Here is a 12,163-nt window from a genome sequence, read left to right as displayed (position 1 = left end):
TGTGATACACAGGTTGGGCTCTCCTTGTTCTTGAGCCAAATCTGGGCTCGGTAAAGAATACTAGGGCAGATGGAAGTATTAGCTGTACACAGGTGATTAAAAAAACTTTGCTGCCAATTTCTCATTGTTCAGAGAAAACATTTTTCTGTGCCTTAATTCTCCCTTCATCTCTGACCCGTGCCCTAGTTCTTACTCACATGTCCCCTTTTCATACCCTTAGCTCCTTTGCAATCTCTACCAAATCAAAATGTGAGTGTGCAGAAAGGACTAGTAAGGCTTGCCCACACCTCTCCCAGTTATCTAGTTTACTCTCAGTTCTCACCAGAATTAAAGATGCTGTCTATTGTTTAAGGGATTTCCAGCCCAACCAAGTATACAGGAAAGTATATTTTGGGACAGCATCTTTGAAATCATGCTAGTGGGTTATTTCTCCTCTTGGTCCACAGATTTATTATCCAACCAAATAGAGATTTTGGTAAGTCAGAAAATTTGACTGAATAAAGGGGCTATTTTTTAATCAAGTAAGTCATGGTCATCCTGATTAGCCACATCCTTATAGAAATGATAGAGGAAAGATACTTCCCAGAACCATTTTTACCCCACTGAAGAGTGATTCATACCTACCGGCTGGCTAACAATTAGATGTTTAAAGAGCCCTTAGTTGGATTCTTTGAGCAAATGAAAATCTAGAATTATCTCAATTGTCTTCTATAATAAGTTCTGGAGAACAGAAAGGTCACTTTGAATCTTGAAACAAACAAAATCCTTTCTGCTCCTGGTTCTTTGCTTGGTGATCATAATAAACCCTCTAATCCTCCAGTCAAAAAGCCTAGTTTTAGGGGAAGAAATGTCCCTGGGTTTGGGTAAGCCAAAATAGCAAGCGACTGAATTCTCTCACCTGAAAAGGCAGTGAACACAGTTTGTCGTAATTATTTGGCCTGCTGCAGACACCATCTCTGAACCACTTTATACGAATGATGCTGACAATTCAAGGACAGCAGGTCCTCAATAACATCTTTTCACTCAATGTTGTTTTGTTGATGAGAAAAAAAATTGATTCCCAACCATGGCCACTGTCCATGAGTTTGCACCTCTCCCCATGTCTTTTCTCCAGGTAGTATGACTTCCTTCCACTCCAAAGACATGCGAGTGAGGCAAAATGGCGTGTCCTACTTGTCCCTGTCCGAGTGTGCGCGCGTGCGTGTGGGGGGGGGGCCTGTTTTGGAAGGGCCTCCTGTCTAGGGTGTCCAGCCTTGCACCCTGAGCTGGCAGGATGGGCTGCGCCACCCATGACTCTGAACTGGAATAGCAGGTTGGAAAATTGTTATCTTTTTTTATTAATCTTTCTTAAATGTATGTATACTTCACATTTATTTCAATGTTTAATATTATAAATGTTTTGGGTCTTTATTTAGAAGTTTGGTAATGTTTTAGTGACCAGAAATATGCCACAGGAACTTACCTCTTGTTTCTATCAATTAGCCTGTGGTAAAATTGGTTTCATCATACATCCTTTTGCTTAAAGTCACAGATTCCAAGAATTTTTGACAATGTTAAGTGAGGTCTTATTGTGTATGTAAGGCACCTACCTAAAAAGTTTGTTTTCCCTCCAAACAATGAAATGGTTTTCAGTGATCCAGTTAACAGATCCTGAACATATTTAGTACAGTGACCCTGCATCTGAGTGTGGGGTTTGCAAAGTGAATTGAAAGTAAGGAAGGGGTTTATTATGAACTAATCTGCATTTTTGATAATTAATTATAAAGGGCTGCACAGGTAGTGGGACATCAGCCACAACTTGAGAAACATCTCCCTAATCACAGAAGCCTCGGCCAACCTTAGGCAAGAAGGAAAGGCAAAATTTCGCCCTGTCCCCTATTTCACTGGCATTTGAGGAAGCTGTTATCTACCACAAAGGCCTGAGTTACAGGAAACATATGAGACAAAAGAAAAAAGTCTTATACCTCAGATTTTTAAAAAGGAGATAATACAGAATTATTTTTTACTTCAATAATATACAAATATCTCCTACTTGAAATCAGCAAGCTACCTAGAGGAAATCAATTTTTAAACAAGAATTCACAATAAAATGTTAATAAATGATAAAATCTGCATTCTGCATCTCAGCCTTATCATGAATTTCATGCTTCAACCTGAACTGCTCCTGTTTCCCAGACGCTCTGCTCCTGTACTTCTGTTATGCACACTCATACCTCTGCCCCCTAAGCCCCCACTGTTTTAGGCTCCAGATGTTGTCTCCTCTTAGTAGCTTTCATTTCTCTCTCAGGAGGAAATTAGCAACTCCCTGTGTTCTCACAGCACTATGGGGAGACCTCCTTTACATGAAGTTGGTCTTCTCATGAGTTCATCTTCTGCAAATTGGCTACCAGCTCCTTGAGAAGAACCATGTTATGTACACATATTATTTTTATTTCCAAGAGCTAGCAGTGAGGCTAGCATATTCCAGAATAATGATAATTACTATAGAAAACATTTATTGGTCTTCTACTCTATGTTGCACAGTTCAAAGCAGGTCACATGCATTATTTCATTTAATCCTTAAAACAGACATTTTGTGTGGGCTCTAGCATTACCCCCTTTTAAGATGGAAAACTGCCGCACAAAACAAGCAGAGCTAGGACGGTGTGTGACTACAAAGGAGATGACTGGAGCTGGGCAGTGCACAGCCTGTACACAATTAGCAATGGCCCTGTCAGCCAATGCTTTTAGAATAAATTTAAATGTTAAATTTAACTTTAGGCTTTTAGCAGATGTACAGGGTATCCCCCAAAAATGTATACACACTTTAACAGCTAATAGCTCAATTTTGAAAATGAAATGTATTTTAACAAACACTTCCTTTATAATTATTCAAAGTGCGTCTATACATTTTGGGGGGATACCCTATATTTGCAATTCTAAAGAATAGTTTTACAGGTCTTAAACCAAAGAATATGTTAGGGGTAGAAAGGGCCATCTGCCTAGTGTTCTTCGAAACATACTGACTAGATAAGCATTTATTCTTACAGAAAATTGTCATTAACATTGTTCTGATGACCAGATGGCCTAATGAGAATGACAAAACTAAAGGAGGCAATAGGACAGACTGAAGTCTAGTAAAGACTGTCTAGAAAACCGTACAAGGTCATCACTGTTACACTCCTCTCTACTCGCTAAGAAAGCTCTGATCCAAGCTTTCCATTCACAGGAAGAATTGAACAGGAAAATGCCTTTTTGCTACAGACATATGTAATGCTTATTGGCCAGATGAAGCTCTGTTAAAACAATAAAATCTTGCATGTTTTCATTTTCCAAAAATTATAGCATATGAGAATTTAACAAATGATATTCAACCAATAAAAATACATATCACATGATTTTGTGGCATTTATCTAAATTAGTATTTTGTGTTTTATCTCAGAATCAAATTATTAAAATAATCCCAAAATAAATAATTAAATTCTGCATTTCTCTTTTTTAAAGGACTTCAGGGAACATGTGTATCCTGTTGGGTGTAAATTACTTTTATCATGCCCGACTTTATGGTAAATGAAAGAGAAGGCCACTGTAACAATAAGAGGCTTGAATGCAGCGGGCGGAAATAGGCCATGAAGAATTAGTAACTTAAAATGAGTCAGAGTGAATTAGGATGGATTTACTGAATAAAATTCAATAATAATCTCATGTCCAAGGTCATATTCTAGCTCCACTGCTAATGAACTAACCATTGAACACAAATGTAGCACAGTTCATGAGCAATGATCAACAGTGAGTGTTACTGACCAAATCACAATCACAAAGGATGGCATTAGGTGGCATTAATAATCTAAGCAGGTTATTAAAGATGTGCTTTTTCTGCTAGGTTTATAGCACCTATGAGTCTCTAGGATGGACATCATTTCAAACAGTGGTTCAAGGATATAGAATAATCCTGGACTTAGGGAGACACCTACAGGTACAACAAAAAATTAAAACGAGAATCTGAGAACCAGAAAACCATAGCATTGTTTAAACAGGAAAATCAAAATGATTTTTCTTCAAAAGTATTTTTAAATGCTCAGGGCATTTTTCATAATGATATGCACAAATCAGATAATACCTTAATAACAAATCTATAGATACAGATATACAGATTTTTAAATTGTTATCTCTCATGCTTAGGCTACTTATAAAATCAAGCTTTGTATAATGGTGTAAAGGATGGTCCATAATTCTTTTAAAATGAGGCAGAATTTAGCTATCAGGAGAAATAATTTTATTATCACATCATCATGTTTTACTAACTTCCAAATAGCAACAAGTATATTTAGATACTCATTACTTCAGTAAGTTTTTTCTTCATTTAAAATAAAATATCCCTGATAAAATGAACATAGTCTACATTAGCAGACATTTATGCCTTAACATAAATAGTTTTATTAGGTCCCTTTCTTATTTTTTTGAAGGTTTCTGAGCAGTATGAAGTGGATAGGAATGTAGAGATACTAGCGGAGGGTGGTGGTGACACACAGCATAATTCTGTCTGTGGACAGACCTGGAGTTATTTAACAAACCCCCTCTCTCTCATCTCCCTTACCTGCACCTCCCTCCCTGAAATGGAAGTCAGAGCAAGGAGAGCTCATCCTGTTTCCTGTCGCTTGGTTACTGTCTCTCTCCTACTTCCTGCGGGTTTTGTTCAGAAAGGATGCCGCCTCGAACTTCTCCTCCACTTCCTCCACTGCTATTATATTTGTATAGCACTTAACGCTCCAATAAGTTGCAGGGAAAGGACTTTGATGTCTTCAGAGAACCCTAAAGAGACCATCCCAGTGTGCTTCCAACGCCAGAACAGCTTCCAAACCTCTGGTACTGACAAAAAGATCGCTGGCACACAAATCTGTAATTTTACCTTTTCCTGCTTTTGACATTATTTCTGTGTAACGTCATAAAATCACTGCACATCCAAAAAGGCCAGAGGCCACTGCTGGGACCACCGCGGCCGGAGACTCGCCACCTTCCCCAGGAACGCCTGGGGCCCTCTCCCTGGGGCCGCGCGTAACCTCGCCCCACTCAGCCCCTCTCCCGAGTCTGCCTCGTGATCCCACACACACCTACCTCTCCCCAGTGTCCTTGCGGATGTCGAGAACAGCCTGAGTGCCAGCTGCACCAGCACCCGAGGGCCAGGCTTGGCGTGGCTGAGAAAACTCTGAACACCTCCCCTGACAAGGAAGAGGTCCCCTCCCCTGTGGGCAGCAATGAAAATGTTAAAACTGAAAAAAAAAAAGTCCACAACTAAAATAGGTGGGGAAACATAGCAGATTCCACACAGCAAATACCTAATAATCAAGAGCCTTTTTAAAAAAGATTAAAGCCAGGTTCCATCCACTCAATCTTCTAAAAGAAGATCACACCCTCCACCTTTGCCGTCTCTGAGCAGCACTTAAGCAGACAGGTGTAATACTTAGAATTTCTCTATTCCATTATCCTAACAGTCCCGTGGCTCTAATCTCCAGTCTTGCCCCCATTAAAAGGCATCTCCCACACAGCTACTGTGTTAAAACACAAATCGTATCCGATCAGTTCAGTGGTTAAAACCCTTGTATGATTCTGTCTGAATCTACAGGATAAAGCTCAAATTCCTTAACTGTACAAGTTTCTATGAGTGACCTGGCCCATTTCCAGCTTTATGCCTTACCATTCGTTCTTCTTAAGTAACGGTAGTAATAATACAGTAGTAACAACATTTATAAAACATGCACCATGTCAAGACTGTCCTAAATACTTTTTATTGTGGTAAAATATATATCACATAAAGCTCACCTGATCAACCATTTTTAAGCGCGGCTTTAAGTACAGGCACGTTGCTGCGCAGCCATCACCACCATGCATCCCCAGAACTGCTTCGTCTTCCCGAGCCGGAACTATGCCCATTTGACCTAGCCATTCACCCGCCAGGGGCCCTGAGCTGCGTCAACCCTTTGGCCATCGTGAATGATGCTGCTATGAATATAGGTGTACAGGTACCTGTCTGAGTCCCTGCTTTCAGTTCTTTTGGATATGTACCCACAAGTGGAACTGCTGGGCCATTTGGTAAGTGTTTGTGATACTATTTCCCACAGTAGCAGCATTACCATACATTCCCACCAGCAATGTACAGGGGCTTAGTGGTAGGTAATTTTACGTCAACTTGACTGGCCAAGGGGTGCCCAGGTTAAATATTATTTCTGGGTGTGTCTATTAGGGTGTTTCTGGATGAGATTAACATTGAACTAGTGGATTTAGTAAAGGAGACTGCCCGCCCCAGTGTGTGGGCATCATCCAACCTGTTGAGAGCCTGAACAGAACAAAGGCTTCAGAGGAAGGAGGGATTCACCCCATTTTTTCTGGCCTCATGGGCTCCTTTCGTTCTCAGGCCTTCAGAATTTAAGTGGATCATATCACTGCCTTTTCCAGATGTATATACCATAGCCCTTCTATACGCCCAGCTTACATCATCATTCTGGAGGAAGCCATAGTCACAACCAAAGCACTTTACGGAATACTCATAAATATCCTCACTCCTGGGTCCTGAGCCAAGCTCAGCAATCACAAAGTCACATGTTCATGCCCAGGAAGAAAGTAGAGTCAGACCAGAAGTATTCTGCGTTTCCCTCCTGTTTCAACCTTTGGGTCTGATTTAATACTCTTACCAAGGTAATCCTAATAGAATTTGGCTGAGAACCATAGCCACAATATAGTTCCCTACTAAATACCCACTATTTTTTCCAAGGTAGATGTAATTATTTTACTCATATATGGATTTTATTTTCTGGTGCTCAAGTCAATATAATGCTAAATTGAAAATGGGACTAGTCAGATTTTTTAAGGTACAATTTAATTCTTAGAATAGAAAGTAAATAGATTTACAAGTGATATTTCAAAAAACAAGTCATGATTTTTTTAAAAGAATACCTTTGTCTAGAGTTCCTGGTAAAGTACTGAGCATGTTATTGAGAGTTTTTGCGGACAATTCTTTTAAATTGTCCATACAATTTAAAATTTTTTGAAATTGTACATACACACTTACAGCATGACAACATTCTTATCAGTCAGGTGTTTTAATGTAAAGCTCTCAGGAGAACATGTATCAGCTGTTGAACTAAACTGAAAATATATTCTTTGATCATCGCTGAAAGAATATTTTAGTAAAAAGCTGAAACGGAAACTGGATGTTACATGGATTGCTGCTTCTTTTCCAAGCACTTCTCAATATCATCAAGCACTTGAACAGCGGCCTTTGGAATTCGTGTCCCAGGACCAAATACATTGGAAACACCAGCTTCAAACAGAAATTCATAGTCCTGTTGAAAGAATTTGTTCAATTAATAGAAACAATATTTTTAACTTCAAGGAAATGAAACAAAAGAGCAGTACTTACTTTTCTTTCTTCTTTGTCCCCAAGGCCCCAAACTTTCTCCACTGGCGCACTTGGCATTTGGGGCTGAAAAATTCTTCCTTGGCTAGGACTGCTAATAGCCACCAGCACCACCCTTACACTCCGAGTCATTAAAAGAACAAACACATTTGGCCCATTTTCCAAACACCCCAGTGTGTTGTCTGTGGTGAGAGCTATAGGGCCCACTGCTTGAAAATGCCTGAGCGCTAAACCACAATTTTCTCTCACCTAAATTTTCACTACTTACCATTATTTATGCTAAATTTAGTATCCCATAGCTTTGAGTTTACAGGGCTATTTATTTTCTCCAAGGTATTTTGCAGCTAGTGAATGGTGGTACTTTCAATATGGCTTCATGATGGAATCAGATTTCTTATAAATGAAGATTAGCTCATTTTTTAAAACTCCCCTGTTTTTTGAAGCTATTACTTGTTAGTTTATTTTAAACATAGTCAAAGTTTGAGTGAAAATGTTGCCAGGACACAAATACTCCTCCAGGCTTCAGGCTGTTTCAATGTTGGAATATCTATTGCTATAATATTGAGTTTAGGAAATGCTTTAAAGACCTTTAGTGATCCTCAATCACTAGGGGAGTTACATATTCTAGGACATTCTGGTTTATGCTATTGCAGCACCCTTTTTCTTTTTTCGTTAGCCTTTTTCTTTAAATTGAGGTATAACTGACATATAACATTATATTAGTTTCAGGTGCATAACAATGATTTGATATTTGTATATACTGTGAAATTATCACAATATATCCAGCTAACATTCATCATCACACAGTTACAAAATTGTGTGTGTGTGTCTGTGTTGAGAACTTCTAAGATTTATTCTCACCCGAGGATATTTTTCCTGGGTAATATGGCTCAGGTGGTTAGAGCATCGTCCTATAGACTGAAGGGTTGCAAGTTCGATTCCCAGTCAGGGCATATACTCAGGTTTTGGGTTCAATCCCCAGTAGAGGCACATACAGGAGACAACAAATCGATGTTTCTCTCTCTCCTCCTCTCTCTTCCTTTCTCTCTAGAATCAATGAAAAATATATCCTTGGGCGAGGATTAAAAAAAAAAAGATTTATTCTCTTAGTAACCTTCAAAAATACGCAATACAGTATTTTTAACTATAGGCACCATGCCATACATTACATCCCTATGACTATTTTCTAACTGGAAGTGTGTACCTTTTCATTCCCTTCACCCATTTCACCCACCCTCCGCCTCTGGCAATCACCAGCCTGTTCTTCCACGTATAATTGAGATCATATGGTGTCTGTCTGTCTGTCTGACTTATTTCACTTAGCATAACACCACACTCAAGTGTTGTTGCAAATAGCAAGATTTCATTCTTTTTATGGCTGACTAACATTCCATTGTGTATATATACCATATTTTCATGGAGATGTGTGTTTTTGTTTTCTTCAGATAAATGCCCAGAAGTGGAATTACTGGATCATATGGCAGTTCTATTTTTAACTTTTTGAGGAACCTCCATACTGTTTTCTATAGTGGCTGCACCAATCTATATTCTACCAACAGTGTACAAGTGTTCCCTTTTCTCTGCATCCTTGCCAGCACTTGTTATTTCTTGTCTTTTTTACAATAGCCATCCTAACAGGTGTAAGGTGATATGCATTTCATTGATGATTAGTGATGTTGAGCACCTTTTCATGTACCTGTGGCCATCGGTATGTTTTCTTTGGAAATGTCTATTCACATTCTCGACACATTTTTTAATCAGACTCTCTGGTTTTTGCAACACCCTTTTTAATAGCACCCATTGTCATTCTCAAAAGTGATCATATTTGCATGGTAAATTACATTGTCATGCTAATTATCCAGCTATTTCTTTTCTATCTCTATTATTTCCTTATTATATTCTTGTAATACTATAATTCTGCAGTGGCACTTAGCCCATCTTACTGAACTTCTCTCCTGGTCTATGAACTTCTAAGGACAGAGATCATGTCTAATCATCTTTATATCCTCAGCACGTGGCACACGGAGGTGCTTAAAATGTGCCATTGTTCTTGGGCAAGTGCTATAGATTTAAAAGTTCAGAAGAAAACTTGATAAAACAGGTAATAGCAATTACCTCCAAATTGGGGGTGGTCAAATTGCTAGGTTATCTTCCTCTGTCTTTCCTAACAGTGCTGTGTGTCATTTGTCCTGGCACCTGAATTACGGATTTGGCATGGAGGGCTGAGCTAGGAGAGGCCTATGGGACGCTGGCACTGGAGAAAGGCTCCCGGTTTGTCTAGGCCTCACACGAGCCTTGAAAATGTGCTCTAACGAGAATAAAACACTAGAAACAGTGGGTCTGAGCAAAGTGTGCGCCAGGGCTCTTTGTACCATTTCCACTTCCTAGCTTACTATTAGTTTCAAATTCTTTCTAAATAACAAGTTATTATTGTAAAATGCCCTGCATCGAGCTGGGCCAGGCATATCGCATTGGTGCTTCTTGATGGAAGTGGGCAGCCTGAGGCTGCTAACCCTGCCCGCAATACCTGGAAGCCACTGCTGTAAAAAGGGCTAGACGATCCTGACGGTAGTTACACACACTGGTGAGAGCAAACCACATTTCTTTAATCAGTGGAAGAAACTATAAGCTCCACAGTGGCAGTGGCTAAATCTCTGATTAACCACCATATATTAGTGCTATCTAACTTAAAATCTAAGCATCTTTCAATCAAATAACATTTTACATATTTACTGCAAACAATATGAAAAATGCACGGGTGTTGACTGCTATAATTACATTATAAAAGGTAACCATATTGACATTCAAGTGTGTCACTACAGAAAATGAGACTTAGCCTTTAAACTCATGAGGAAAAAAGTACAGCAAACACCTACAGATGTTCCCAGTGATTCAAATATCCAGAGAGTTAATACAACTTGTGTGAAATATATTTCTTGAAAATGTCAGCTTACTCATAAAACAAGCCTGTGTTTTTTTTCTCAACTCATATTTCAATTCCATTATTTTGTGCTGCCTAATTATGTTGGTTCTTAAATTTTAATATCATGCCCAAGAGCTTAGATATTAGTCTCTAAAACTGCATTATAGATAGAAGCATTCCATTAATAGATAGCAATAAAGAATAAAATCTCTTTATATCCCCAAATAGTAAACTATATTTATGAAAAAATAGGTAAGTATGTTAACAAAAGCAATTTGTGTTGGCTATATTACCTTTAAGTACTGTGTCGTTAGAAAGAATAAAACATATACAGCTTGTTTACTAGCCCCACGTTATTACCAATCTCATAACCTCATACATATGTATTTTCTCATTTTGTAAGTACTCTGTAAAGTCACTATTTTATATTCTGAGTTGTAATGGAAATAAAAACATTGTAGACTGGGACATAAGATCCCATTTCAGTGACAGATTTGTGCTGTAGTGGTGGGGCTTTGTAGCATCTGTAAATCATTTACTTAGAGCAATGTTCTTGTATACAGTTCTTCTATCTCGATATTTTTTCTCAGTAAAAAAAAAAGATAGAGAACTCTGTATAATTAAAACCTGGATTGGAAACAGACCCAATTTATATCTTTACTAATTATTTTAACTGACAGGTAAGCTAATATGTGGAAGGTGTCCCCCACCCCATTAGTAAATTAACTGGCATCATCAATGGGTAGGTAGCACCCGTTTCTCCCTTCCTAAGAGGATCCACATTTTTGTTCAAGAATCTACCTCTTCCCCATTTGGCCAATAATTTTCAGGACAGGCTGTTCCATTTACATCTGAAATATGATATTTTTGGCTCAAAGAGAACTATACCCCAATCAAATCAGCTTTAGTAAAAAGGGGGTTTTATAAGACCATGTCACTGATACAGCTCTGAGTTAGGGCAGCATTCAGGGATGGGAACATGGAGGAAATGGACAAGGTAACTCCTCTAAAACAACATACGCAAATGCTGCCAACTGGCTAACTAAGGACTCACTTTACCACCAGGCCAAGGAGTGCTCACTCTGTCTCTGGTCGCTGTATGCACAGTGTGGTTACCATTCTTCTCTATTCCAGCTGTGAGACTATTACTTTATCCTGTTCCTTCTCCATCGTGTTCACTGAATATAAAGAAAGTAGATCTCTATTTGGGTTACTAGTTTGCAAGGAGATAATTATAATTCTCTCATAGAAGCTCTGTAAATTGTCAACTTAAATTATACACATAAATTACATATAGCTTGAATATAAAACAACAGTGCCCACTTTTGGACTTTGCAGAACTTAGTAAAATCCCCAGAAAATTATTTGGCTCAAATTCTACAACAAATTGATCTTCGGGAAAGGTGTACAGTAAATTAAAGAACTACATATAAGCTATTGTTACTTAGGATTCACATCATAGTAATAGAAAAATACAGATGATGAAAAATACCTGTGGTGGTATCACCCCTCCGCACATGACAAGAATATCTGGCCGTCCAAGGGAGTTGAGCTGTTTGATGAGCTCAGGAACAAGGGTTTTGTGACCAGCAGCGAGTGTGCTCACACCCACAGCATGCACATCTGCGTCCACAGCCTGCTGGGCCACTTCAAGGGGAGTCTAAACAATTAGAAAGTAGAGAGACAAATCATCATTTACTCCAGAAAGTGTTTTAAATGTTATCTACTTAACTGACATTCCAAGATTTTACTCATTAAAAATCTTGAGTGAATATAACTTCCTATTTCATCATTCTCAAATCATAAATACCAACTCATCTAACTGATGCAATGAACACCAGTGCAGT

At 38.7% G+C, this 12,163-nt stretch overlaps 1 protein-coding gene across 2 annotated transcripts in view; it reads right to left on the bottom strand.

Annotated features, from left to right (window-relative positions):
- Nucleotides 1-5,742: 5,742 nt before the first annotated feature.
- Nucleotides 5,743-12,163, bottom strand: part of MMUT (methylmalonyl-CoA mutase) — a 29,413-nt gene continuing 22,992 nt past the window's right edge. For both annotated transcript variants that reach the window (XM_081140709.1, XM_081140708.1), the window contains exons 12-13: nt 11,809-11,976; nt 5,743-7,319 (exon numbers count right to left, since the gene is read on the bottom strand). In XM_081140709.1, coding sequence (XP_080996835.1) covers nt 7,191-7,319; nt 11,809-11,976 — 297 coding nt within the window. In that variant the 3' untranslated portion in view covers nt 5,743-7,190. The remainder of the gene's footprint in view (nt 7,320-11,808; nt 11,977-12,163) is intronic.

Source organism: Miniopterus schreibersii, assembly GCF_964146895.1.
Source record: "Miniopterus schreibersii genome assembly, chromosome: 6".
NCBI lineage: Eukaryota > Metazoa > Chordata > Mammalia > Chiroptera > Miniopteridae > Miniopterus > Miniopterus schreibersii.
The sequence above is the reverse complement of the archived record's forward strand: the minus strand, read 5'-3'. Positions and strand labels throughout refer to the sequence as shown.